This window comes from Macaca nemestrina, chromosome 5, assembly GCF_043159975.1.
Source record: "Macaca nemestrina isolate mMacNem1 chromosome 5, mMacNem.hap1, whole genome shotgun sequence".
Taxonomy (NCBI): domain Eukaryota; kingdom Metazoa; phylum Chordata; class Mammalia; order Primates; family Cercopithecidae; genus Macaca; species Macaca nemestrina.
The window spans coordinates 135130635-135144433 of record NC_092129.1 but is presented as its reverse complement, the minus strand read 5'-3'; the positions used below and the strand labels follow the sequence as shown (position 1 = coordinate 135144433).

The 13799-nt window shown below is 37.4% G+C and overlaps 1 protein-coding gene across 2 annotated transcripts in view; it reads left to right on the top strand.

The window, feature by feature from the left end:
• CD2A (CD2 associated protein) overlaps window positions 1–13799 on the top strand; it is a 151207-nt gene that overhangs the window by 64434 nt on the left and 72974 nt on the right. For both annotated transcript variants that reach the window (XM_011756888.3, XM_011756889.3), the window contains 2 exons: window positions 1028–1128; window positions 11440–11560. In XM_011756888.3, the coding sequence (XP_011755190.1) occupies window positions 1028–1128; window positions 11440–11560 (222 nt within the window). The remainder of the gene's footprint in view (window positions 1–1027; window positions 1129–11439; window positions 11561–13799) is intronic.

Genomic DNA, 13799 nt, shown 5'->3' with positions numbered 1-13799 from the left:
GTTGGTTTCTGGTGATGCCCCCTCTTCTGGCTTGTAGAGGACCACTGTCTCCTTGTTGTCTTGCTTGGTCTTTCCTTTGTATTGGAGGGTTGGGGAGGGCAATGGTTGGCTGATGTCTCTTCCTCTTTTGTAAGGATACTAGTCCTATCTCATTAGGGTGTTAACCCTTAGGACCTCATTTAACCCTATTTACTACCTCCACAAAGGCACTATTGCCAAATTCATTGGGTGTTAGGGTTTCAATATATGAATTTTGAGGGAACTTTTTACTCAGTCCCTGTTAAGTAGATGTGGGGTGGAGCTTGAGATAGTACATATCTCACAAGCTCCCAGGTTATATTGTTGCTGCTGGTCTAAGAAACACACTTGGAATATCAAGAAGTAGTCAGCTATTCCTGGTCATCCACCCATAGCTGCTTAATGATTCATTTTTGAAGATGGGAGTGAGTCTGAGTTCTGTTTGTAGAGCTTGAGAAAGGTTGAGAACACAAGTCCGAATGGTTATAAATTATCATTTCTGAATAAATGAAGCTTGTTTGAAAAGCGAAAGTAAAATTATCTTCACATAAGTGAGTTTCATTTTTAGCTGTCTGAAAATTATTAAAGAAGATAAAATAAATTTGAGATTTGTACATATTACTGCTTCTTTCTACAGTCGTATAAGTACTAATTTTAAGTAGTATTCCCAGACTTGATTAGGAAGTAGTCTGAAAATCACTAACCTAGAGAATTTGTCTGATGAATTTGTTGTGCCAAGTGTCTTTTATTGTCTGTTTTTTTAGTCTCAAAAATGGTAATGGGTATTTGGATATTTTGCTTTTGTGTAAATGGTGGGATAAGATGTATAAGCAGATTTTATTGCCTGAAGCCTTAATATTTGTAGTGTGGGGCTTGGAGTAAAAAGCTAACCAGGGCTGATTGTGATTAGCTGTTTAGAATGTCCTATGACTATAAACATGGCATGTAAATATACTGTTTTCAAAAATGATCTTTCTTAATCTAATTTCTTATATGTTACTTTCTTTAGAGACCAAGAAGCGTCAGTGTAAAGTTCTTTTTGAGTACATTCCACAAAATGAGGACGAACTGGAGCTGAAAGTGGGAGATATTATTGATATTAATGAAGAGGTAAGGAAAAAATGTGTTACAGATAAAACAGCAATGGTAATTGATGCTGTGGATTTTAGAAAAATTAATTGTAAGAATATTAGTCTTTTGTGAGAACTGTTGTCACTTTTGAAAAAAAATTAAATTTTAAGGTATAGAGTTTCTTTACTTATCAGTGCTGTATTTATGTATGTATTTGTATTTCCTGCCTTTAGGAATAAAAATGCCCCTTTAAAGCTAAAAATTAATGTAATCTAAGTAGTTAAGAACATAAACAAGACTTTTGATTCTGAATTTACCATAGGCACAAAGCAGTGAAATAGAAGGAATTTTGCCTTTTGTGTAATAAAGGAATACAAAGCAAAATCGTTTTAAAAGCTCTGCCTAGTTTGAATTATCACGTTCAAATATTAATAAAAATACTTTGCTACATTTTGGTATCTTAGAAAGGGATTTTAAAATATTTTAAAAACAGAGAGATCATGGTGGACAGGAGGCAGGACTAGATTGCAGCTCCCACTGGGACAGACAGAGCAGCATGTGGAGGCTCACATCGTGAACTTTTGCTCTAGAATGACTGCAGGAATACGTTAGGAAAGCGGAGAGAACCCACAGACCCTCTGAAGGAAGGCAGCTGCTCCTGTAGGACCTGGGAGACACCCCAAATACTCGGTCGCAGCAAGATCCGCCCAAGGAGAGTCTGATATCAGACATGCCTAGCCCTGCCCTCACCTAATGGTCCTTCCCCACCCACCCTAGTAACTGCAGACAAAGGGCATATACTCTTGGGATTTCCAAGACCCTGCCCACCACCTGTTCCTCCCCATACTACATAGCTAATGCTCTCTTGAGAGTGCCACCTCCCAGCAGGAGGCCAACCAGCACAAAAATAGTGCATTAAACAACCAGAGCTAAGGACCTTCACAGAGTTCATTTCAACCTGCCCCCACTCCCACCTCCAACCCCAACTGCCACTTCCACCAGAGCAGGTGCTGGTATCCACGGCTAAGAGACCCACAGATGGTTCACGTCACAGGACTTTGTGCAGACAACCCCCAGTACTAGCCCAGAGCCTAGTAGACTAGCTGCGTGGCAGAAGAGAGATAATCACTACAGTTCAGTTCTCAGGAAGCCACATCCTTGGGAAAAGAGGAAGAGTACTACATAAAGGAGCACCCCATGGGACAAAAATAATCTAAACAGCCTTGAGCCCTACACTTCCCTCTGACAGAGCCTTCCCAAATGAGAAGGAATCAGAAAACCAACTCTGGTAATAAGACAAAACAAGGTTCTTTACCACCCCCCAAAAATCACACTAGCTCACCAGCAAGGGATCCAAACCAAGAATAAATCCCTGATTTACCTGAAAAAGAATTTAGAAGGTAAGTTATTCAGCTAATCAGGGAGACATCAGAGAAAGACGAAGCCCAATTTAAGGAAATAAAAAAACGATAGAAGAAGTGAAGGGAGAAGTATTCAGTGAAATAGATGCCATAAATAAAAAAATAATCAAAACTTCAGGAAACAATGGATGCACTTACAGAAGTGCAAAATGCTCTGGAAAGTTTCAGCAATAGAATTGAATAAGCAGAAGAAAGAACTTCAGAGTTTGAAGACAAGGTTTTTGAGTTAACTCAATCCAACAAAGACAAAGAATAAGAAAATATGAACCAAGCCCCCATGAAGTCTGGGATTATGTTAAATGACCAAACCCAAGAATAATTGGCCTCCTTGAGGAAGAAGAGAAATCTAAAAGTTTAAAAAACCTATTTGGGGGAATAATCAGAAGAAAAACTTCCCCAGCCTTGCTACAGACCTAGATATCCAAATATAAGAAGCTTAAAGAACACTTGGGAAATTTATCACAAAAAGATTATTGCCTGGGCACATTGTCATCAGGTTATAATTGGCCTTCCTGAGGAAGAAGAGAAATCTAAAAGTTTAAAAAACATATTTGGGGGAATAATCAGAAAAACTTCCCTGGCCTTGCCAGAGACCTAGACATCCAAATATAGGAAGTTCAAAGGACACCTGGGAAATTTATCATAATAAGATTATCGCCTAGGCACATTGTTGTCAGGTTATCTAAAAGTTAAGACAAAGGAAAGAATTTTAAGAGCTATGAGGCAGAAGCACCAGGTAACCTATAAAGGACAGTCTATCAGATTAACAGCAGATTTCTCAGCAGAAACCATACAAGCTAGAAGGGATTGGGGTCCTATCTTGAACCTCCTCAACAAAACAATTATCAGCCAAGAATTTTGTATCCAGCAAAACTTAGCTTCATAAATGAAGGAAACATGTAGTCTTTTCCAGATGAACAAATGCTGAGAGAATTCACCACTACCAAGCCAGCACTACAAGAACTGCTAAAAGGAGCTCTAAATCTTGAAACAAATCCTGGAAACACATCAAAATAGAACCTGTTTGAAGCATAAATCTCACAGGACCTATAAAACAAAAATACAAGTTAAAAAGCAAAAACAAAAAACAAAAAAACCAAAGTATACAGGCAACAAATACCCCAATGAATGGAATGGTATCTCACATCTCAATACTGATGTTGAATGTAAATGGCCTAAATGCTCCATGTAAAAGATACATAACTGCATAATGGACGGGAATTCAACAACCCTCTGCTGCCTTCAAGAGACTCACCTAATACTTAAGGAATTATAAACTTTAAAGGTAAAGGTGTAGAAAGAGATATTTAATGCAAATGGACAGCAGGAGTAGCTGTTCTTATATCAGACAAAACAAACTTTAATTCAACAGCAGTTTAAAAAGACAAAGAGGGACATTACATAATGATAAAAGGCCTGTCCAACAAGAAAACATCATAGTTATATATATATATATGCACCTAACACTGCAACTCTTTAATTTATAAGACAATTACTAATAGGCCTAAGAAATGAGATAGTAACACAATAATAGTGGGGGACTTCAGTACTCCACTGACAGCACTAGACAGGTCATCAAGACAAAGTCAACAAAGAAACAATGAATTTAAACTATACCCTGGAACAAATGGAGTTAACAGGTATTTACAGAACATTCTACTCAACCACCACAGAATATACATTCTATTCAACATAGGCCACAAAATGAACCTCAGTAAATTTAAGAAAATTGAAATTATATCAAGCACTCTCTCATACCACAGTGGAATAAAACTGGAAATCAAAGGAGTCTTCAAAACCATGCAAATAATGGAAATTAAATAACCTACTCCTGAATGATCATTGAGTCAGAAATGAAATCAAGATGGAAATTTAAAAATTCTTCTTACTGAACAACAATAGTGACACACCTTTCAGGACCTCTGGGATACAGCAAAGGCGGTGCTAAGAGGAAAATTAATAGTTAATCACCTAACTTTTAACGTAAGTCAACTTAAAAGTTAAAAGTTGATAGCCCTAAATGCCTACATCCGAGACTATGAAAGAGCACGGATAGACAATCTAAGGTCACCGAACGAGAGAAAGAACAAACCAAACCCAAACTCAGCAGAAGAAAGGAAATAACCAAGATCAGAGCAGAACTAAGTGAAATTGAAACAAACAAAAAATACAAAAGATAAATTAAAAACTGATTCTTTGAAAAGATAAATAAGATTGAGAGATCATTAGCAAGATTAACCAAGAAGAGAGAAAATCCAAATAAGCTCAGTTAGAAACAAAACTGGAGATATTACAGCTGACACCACAGAAATACAAAAGATCATTCAAGGCTACTATGAACTTTTTTCCATGCATAAACTAGAAAACCTAGAGGAGATGGCCGAATTCCTGTAAAGATACAATCCTTTATTAAATCAGGAATAATTACACATGCTGAACAGAACAATAGCAAGCAGCGAGGTTGAAATGTTAATTTAAAAATTACCACCACCAACAAAAAAGGTCCAGGACCAGATGGATTCACAGCAGAATTCTACCAGACATTCAAATAATTGGTACCAATCCTTTTGACACTATTTCAGGAGATAGAGAGAGGGAACCTTCCCTAAATCATTCTGTGAAGCTAGTATCACCCTAATACCAAGACCAGGAAAGGACATAACAAAAAAAGAAAACTATAGACCAATATGCCTGATGAATATAGATGCTAAAATCCTTAACAAAGTACTAGCTAACTGAATCCAACAACATATCAAAAAGATAATGCACCATGATCAATTGGGTTTCATATCAGGGATGCAGGGATATTTTAACATACACAAGTCAGTAAATGCGATATGTCACATAAACAGAATTAAAAACAAAAATCACATTATCATCTCAATAGATGCAGAAAAAGCATTTGACAAAATCCAGCATTGCTTTATGATTAAAACTCTCAGCAAAATTGGCATACAAGGGACATACCTCAGCGTAATAAAAGCTATCTATGACAAATCCACAGCCAGCATAATACTGAAAAGGGAAAAATTGAAAGCATTCCTTCTGTGAACTGGAATAAGACAAGGATGCCTGCTCTCACCACTCCTCTTCAATATAGTACTGGAAGTCCTAGCCAGAGCAATTAGACAAGAGAAAGAAATAAAGGGCATCCAGCTCGATAAAGAGGAAGTCAAACTGTCAAACTGTTGGCTAATGATATGATAGTTTACCTTGAAAACCCTAAAGACTCCTTCGAAAGCTCCTAGAACTGATAAAAGAATTCAGCAAAGTTTCTGGGTACAAAATTAATGTATGCAAATCAGTAGGTCTTTTATATACCAACAACAGTCGTGCGGAGAATCAAATCAAGAACTCAACCCCTTTTACAATAGCTGCAAAAAAAAAATAAAATAAAATAAAATAAGATGCTTAGGAATACCTAACTAAGGAGTCAAAAGACCTCTACAAGGAAAACTACAAAACCCTACTGAAAGAAATCATAGATGACAAAAACAAATGGAAACACATCTCATGGTCATGGATGGGTGTAGAATCAGTATTGTGAAAATGACCATACTGCTAAAAGCAACCTACAAATTCAACAGAATTCCTATACGTACCACCATCATTCTTCACAGAATTAGAAAAAAAATGCTAAAATTCATATGGAACCAAAATGAGCCTGCATCGACAAAGCAGGACTAAGCATAAATAACAAATCTGGAGACCTCACATTACGTGATTTCAAATTATAAGGCCATAGTCACCAAAACAGCATGGTACTGGTATAAAACCAGGCATATTGGCCAATGGAACAGAATAGAGAACCCAGAAATAAACCCAAATACTTACAGCTAACTGATCTTTGACACAACAAACAAAAACACAAAGTGAGGAAAGGACATCCTTTTCAACAAATGGTGCTGGGATAGTTGGCTAGCCACGTGCAGGAGAATGAAACTGGATCCTCATCTCTCACCTTATACAAAAATCAACTCAAGATGGATCAAGGACTTAAATCTAAGACCTGAAACTCTAAAAATTCTTGAAGATAACATTGGAAAAACCCTTCTAGACATTGACTTTGGCAAGGATTTCATGACCAAGAACCCAGAAGCAAATGCACTAAAAACAGAGATAAATAGCTACAACCTAATTAAACTAAAGAGCTTTTGTATGGTGAAAGGAATAGTCGGCAGAGTAAACAGGCCACAGAGTGGGAGAAAATCTTCACAATCTATACATCTGACAAAAGGACTACTATCCAGAATCTACAGTGAACTCAAAGAAATTAGCAAGAAATAAACAATCCCATCAAAAAGTGGTTTAAAGACACGAATAAACAGTTCTCAAAAGAAGATGTGCAATGGCCAATAAACATATGAAGACATATTCAACATCACCAATTATCAGGGAAATGCAAATCAAAACCACAATATGATACCACCTTACTCCTGCAAGAATGACCGTTAAAACAAACAAAAAAATAATAGATGTTGGTGTGGATGTGGTGAACAGGGAACAGGGAACACTTCTGTATTTCTGGTGGGAATGTAAACTAGTACAGCCACTATGGAAAACAGTGTGGAGATTCATTTGAGAGCTAAAAGTAGAACTATCACTTGATCCAGCAATCCCACTACAATCCCAGAGGAAAAGAAGTCATTATATGAAAAAGATGCTTGCACAGACATGTTTATAGCAGCACAGTTCACAATTGCAAAAATGTAGAACCAGCCTTAATGCCCATCAGTCAATGAGTGGACAAAGAAACTGTGGTATGTATGTATATGCTGGAATACTACTCAGCCATAAAAAGGAATGGTTTCATGGCATTTGCAGCGACCTGAATGAGATTGGAGACTATTATTCTAAGTGAAGTAACTGAGGAGTGGGAAACCAAACATCGTATGTTCTCACTTTTAAGTGGAAGCTAAGCTATGAGGATGCAAAGGCATAAGAGTGACACAGTGGACTTTGGGGCCTCGGGGGGAGAGGGTGGGAAGGGGATGAGTCATAAAAGACTACAAATTGGGTGCAGAGTATACTCCTCAGGTGATGGGTGCACCAGAATCTCACAAATCACCACTAAACAACTTATGTAACCTAACACCACCGTTCCCCCAATAACCTATGGAAATAAAAAAATGAAAAAAAACATTTTAAATAATTTTTCACATCTCTGCTTTTATCATTTGAAGGAGTATTTAAGTTTAATTTTGCAGTTGAAGGTCATGTTTTCAACGTGTATATTTTGATATCATGTATTATAGCATGGATTGATTTTGTGTCAAAACACCTGTAATGTAATTTATCACTAGTGTTTATGTTTATACAAACTTTGATTGTGTTTATACAAAAGGCTGTTCTATTTTATTTTCGCTTGGTTTCTGTAGTAGTAGTAAACATTTTTTGGCTTATGTTATGTTTGAAGCACTGTGCTGGGAATTTCAAATGTATTATATCCTTGGAAGTTTTAAAAAACCTAAGAAGATAGGTATTTTTATCCCCATTGTACATAGGAAGAGACTGAATCAAGGAAGATAAGTGGTGGCTGTTTTAGTTACTGTTGCTGCATACCAAGCCATCTCAAACTTAGTGGCAAAGAACAACGGTTGTCTCATGCCTGTGAGTCAAGAATTCAAATGGGGTATAGCCCGAATGGCTTGTCTGGGGCCCTCAGCTGGAAAGATTCAATGCTGGGGTCTCTTGGAATAATAGGAAGTTTTTTTCACTCACATGTCTGGTGCCTAGAAACCTTGAAGACTGGAACTGCCAATTGGAGAGCCATTATGTTAGCCTTTCCATTTGGGTTGACTTTCTTACAGTACGGGCATCTCAGGGTCGTCGGACTTATATATATATGGCATTTCACAGCTCTTAAGTGCAAGCATTTCAGCACATGTGGTGTTAGCTTTATTGCCCTTTACCAACTAGCATCTGTTGGTTACAAGTGAGTCATAAGCCACCAAGATTTAAGGGGTAGGGAACAGAGACCACCACTTCTTCGTGGGAGGAGTGTCAAGGTCACAGATGTAGGATGAGAGATCTTCTTGCAGCCATCTAAGTCTGAATTTCAATCCTTGCAGTCTGTTTTTTTTAAAATTTTTTAATTTTTTATTTCAATAGGTTTTTGGGGAACAGGTGGTGTTTGATTGGATGAGTACATTCTTTAGTGGTGATTTCTGAGATTTTGGTGCACCCGTCACCTGAGCAGTGAACACTGTATCCAATGTGTAGTCTTTTATCCCCTGCCACCTCCACTTTCCCCCCAAGTCCCCAAAGTCCTATGTATCATTCTTATGCCTTTGCATCCTCATAGCTTAGCTCCCACATATGAGTGAGAACATACGATGATTCGTTTTCCATTCCTGAGTTACTTCACTTAGAATAATAGTCTCCAATTCCATCCATGTTGCTGTGAATGCCATTATTTTGTTCCTTTTGATGGCTGAGTAGTATTCCATGATGTGTGTATATATACACACCACATTTTCTTTTTAAATCCACTTGTTAGCCGGGCATGGTGGCTCACGCCTGTAATCCCAGCACTTAGGGAGGCTGAGGTGGGCGGATCACAAGGTCAGGAGATCGAGACCACGGTGAAACCCCGTCTCTACTAAAAATACAAAAAATTAGCCGGGCGCGGTGGTGGGCGCCTGTAGTCCCAGCTACTCAGGAGGCTGAGGCAGGAGAATGGCGTGAACCCGGGAGGCGGAGCTTGCAGTGAGCCGAGATCACGCCACTGCACTCCAGCCTGGGCGACAGAGCGAGACTCCGTCTCAAAAAAAAAAAAAAAAAAAAAATCCACTTCACTTGTTGATTGATAGGCGTTTGGGCTGGTTCTGTATTTTTGCAATTGCAAATTGTCATGCAGTCTATTTTTGAGTTTTTTACCACTGTACTACTCTGCCTCCTAAGAATTCTTTAAGTAGCCCTATATCCTCAGTTGTTGCCAATGGGGATTCCAGGTACAGATAATAGACAGCCGATGTTTCTCTCCCTTTGTTGTATCTATTCTAGTTTGGTCTACGTGTCTTCCATCACAATTAGTTTGGATCACTTCCAGTTCTTTGGTGCTTCCTTAAGTCTGATAAAAATTCTGGTCACTTCATGCTTTACTGCCTTCCTTTTCTCCCTCAAACAGCTTGTATTCTAGCACCCATTTTGTATTTTAGCTATACCTTCCATGAATAAATAATTTATTTTTAAGTCATTAGAGTTTTACTTTTATTCAGTCTTTAATATCACATTGTTTTGGTCATTTTCTTTTTGGGGGGAGCATTTTTTTTTTAAATTCTTTCAAACCCTTTCTATTTGCTCCTAGCAGTATTTTGTTCATACGTTAGTTATGGTACCCCTTACATTGTATTGTAGACATCTGCTTATTGTTTTTTTCTTTAGACGTTTTATTGAAGAACAGGGATTTCTCATATGCAAGTTTGAATCTTTCCCTAGTAGTTAACACCATGGCTTACAAACATAGTGGCTGTTAGATGAATAACTTAGTAAAAGATTGCCTACCTTTTATGAGATGGAAAACAATTAAAAATATTTTAAACAAGAAATAGATCTTTTTCTAGCTATATTATGTGTAGTGCTGCTAAGTACATTTTGACAGTGAATAGTTTACTCTTTTTTAAATTTTCTTTTTCTTTTCTTTTTTTTTTTTGAGCTGGAGTCTCACTCTATTGCCCAGAGTGGAGAGCAGGGGCACCATCTCAGCTCATTGCAACCTCCGCTTCCCAGGTTCAACTGATTCTCCTGCCTCAGCCTCCCATGTAGGTGGTACTACAGGCGTGCACCACCACACCTGGCTAATTTTTTTTTTTTTTTTTTTTTTAGTAGAGATGGGGTTTTACCATATTGGCCAGGCTGGTCTCAAATTCCTGACCTCAGGTGATCGGCCTGCCTTGGCCTCCCAAAGCGTTGGGATTATAGGCATGAGCCATTGCACCTGGCCTAAAAAATTGTTTTTAACCTGTTAGCACTCCCTAATATCCATATCAGAAGCTATACATTTTTAAAGTTGTTAAATATTAAGTAATTTCATGGAAATTGAGTAATCTTATTAGTAAGTGTAAATGTTTTTCTGAAGTGTTTGATTCATGAGGATGTGTCTGTTTGGAGGAAGGTGTTTAGTGGAGCTTGACATCTGGGTTTTTAAAAGTAGGAAATTATATTTAAGCTAAGAATCACTCACTGTTCAAGTAATAGGTTTAGCAATTTTCTGTGCCATTTGGGAAGTTATATTTATTTTCTTTTTTCTTTTTTTGAGACAGGGTCTCTCCTCTGTCACCTGGGCTGGAGTCCAGTGGCACAATCAGGCTCAGCCTGCCCAGTAACTGGGACTACAGGCACCAACCACCACATCCAGCTTACTTTCGTAGTTTTTTAGAGATGGGATTTCACCACATTGCCCAGGCTGGTCTCAAACTTCTGATCAAGCACTCTGCCTACCTTGGGCTGTCAGAGTGCTGGGATTACAGACCTCAACCACCGTGCCTGGCCAGGAAGTTGCATTCTTAGAATCATCAAATTTTTTTCAAATAAAACATTTCCAAATACTTTAAATAATATACAAATCAAGGCTGAGTAGTGTTTACAAATGTGACATTCCAGAAGCTATGTACTTCTGGCTGTTAATACAGGATATATGGTTATTTCATATTTTCATGAAAAGTGCTTCATGGATTGCGATTGATTACAAGTTCTCATTGTAAATGTTGCAGATTGCAGTTGATATATGATTAATCCCATATATGAATAATCCACTAAAATTTAATCCACTTAAAATATATTTTCTTCATTGTGTTTTAAATTTTAAAGTGCTGATTTCACAGTGCTGGTTTTGTGGCCATTTGCTTTTGCAGCTTAATTTTCCCATAGGGTGATGATTTTCACTTAACAGAAGTTGTTTTTACTTTTGAATTGTGAACTTTTTCAGGTAGAAGAAGGCTGGTGGAGTGGAACCCTGAACAACAAATTGGGATTGTTTCCCTCAAATTTTGTGAAAGAACTAGAGGTAACAGATGATGGTGAAACTCATGAAGCCCAGGACGATTCAGGTAGACTATTTTTTTAAATTTTTAATTGATTTAAATAAATTTTCTATATCATCTGGTGTTTTATTTTGTATTTTTTGAAACTCTATTCTTTCTTTTGAACTTTCAGTCAGCTTCAATTAGTCTACTTTAAAAAAGCAAATTATGATGGGGACCTAAACTGAATTAAATATCTGGTTCAATAATTTAATATTTTTCTTTCTCCGATTTCTGCTTTAACCTTAAGTAAATCTTTAGTACCCTGAGTTTAAAATGATTCATCTTAGGTTATCTGATTTCTTCCTAGTAAAGATATATTCATATGCATTTTTGGGCTGCCAAGTTTGCAAATGGACTGTTGAATACTTAGAAATTTTAGAAATAAGAAACAACCTTACTTTTGTTATTTTCTATATTTACATAATAGATTTTGTTTATTCTGGGCAGCCAAATGTCATTTATTTTGTGATGTTAGTTATTTAGAGACTCGCCCACAAATTCTTCTTAATTTGCTTACCATTTAAGAGTATGATTGACAAAATTTTACCCCAAAGCTGGATTTAAATTTTGTTACTTTTAAGAATTGCTGTAGGAATTAGGAGAGTTTTGTTTTGTTTTCTAAAAGAGGTCTCGAATTTACAAGTGGAAATGTGGGGATAAGAATATGTTTTTCTTGATGGAAATGTATATGTAGTGAGAATTTTCAGGGATTTGGGTTAAGTAATATTATTTGACAATTTTATGATTAGATAGATTTGTAGATACTAGGAGTAGACCATAACCTTAAGGTTGCCAGTATCATTGGTTTTTGTTTTTAGAACTGGCTTAATGCAAACATATGAAAACTAAATATTAAAAATAATGAGGTGAATTTGTAAGATTGCTCAGACTGCTTATGTACTGAATACTTTTCATTGTGTCCCAGTGCTATATTTTATGTTTTAATCTGTCTTTAGTTACAAGATCATATTAAGTGTGTGAGTCTTCCATGATGGCAGAAACTATGTCTTGGTTATCTTTGCTTAACTGTATTTTTTTTGTTGACAAAACAGGAATAATTTTTTTTTTTTTTAACATGAAAGGGCTGTTTCATGAATTGACAGGTAGTTTCTAAGCATAAAGATGTTTGCAGCATCATAGATTGTTGTGAGCTGTCAGTTTTTTTTTCTTTCTTTTATCAGTACCTTCATTGTCTTACGTATGGAAGAGTAAAAATTTTGAAATTAAGTAGGAAAACAAAGTTGGTATAGCAAATGGGTTTATAAACTCAGTGCGCTCAGTGGTAAGAGAATGCAATTTTTTTTCCCTTTTTTTTTTTGTTATACTTAAGTTCTGGGATACATGTACTGAACGTGCAGGTTTATTACATAGGCATACACGTGCCATGGTGGTTTGCACCTATCAACCCGTCATCTACATTAGGTATTTCTCCTAATGCTATCCCTCCCCTTGCCTCCCACCCTCCGACAGGCCCTGGTGTGTGATGTTCCCCTCCCTGTGCTCCTATGTTCTTATTGTTCAGCTCCCATTTATGAGTGAGAACATGTGGTGTTTTTCTGTTCCTGAGAATGATGATTTCCAGCTTCATTCATGACGCTACAAAGGACATGAACTCATTCTTCTTCTTTTTTTGAGACGAAGTTTTACTCTTGTTGCTCAGGCTGGAGTGCAGTGATGCAGTCTCGGCTCACCACAACCTCCGCCTCCCGGGTTCAAGCGATTGTCCTGCCTCAGCCTCCCAAGCAGCTGGGGTTACAGGCATATGCCACCACGCCTGGCTAATGTTTTGTATTTTTAGTAGAGACGAGGTTTCTCCCTGTTGGTCAGGTTGGTATTGAACTCCCAACCTCAGGTGATCCGCCCGCCTTGGCCCCCCAAAGTGCTGAGATTACAGGCGTGAGCCACTGCGCCCAGCTGAACTCATTCTTTTTTATGACTGCATAGTATTCCGTGTGTATATGTGCCACATTTTCTTTATCCAGTCTAACATTGATGGGCATTTGGGTTGGTTCCAAGTCTTTGCTATCGTAAATAAGTGCTGCAATAAACATGTATGCATGTGTCTTTATAGTAGAATTATTTATAATCCTTTGGGTGTATACCCAGTAATGGGATTTCTGGGTCAAATGGTATTTCTAGTTCTAGATCCTTGAGGAATCGCCACACTGTCTTCCACAATGGTTGAACTAATTTACACTCCCACCAACCTTGTATAGGCGTTCCCATTTCTTCACATCCTCTCCAGCATCTGTTGTTTCCTGAC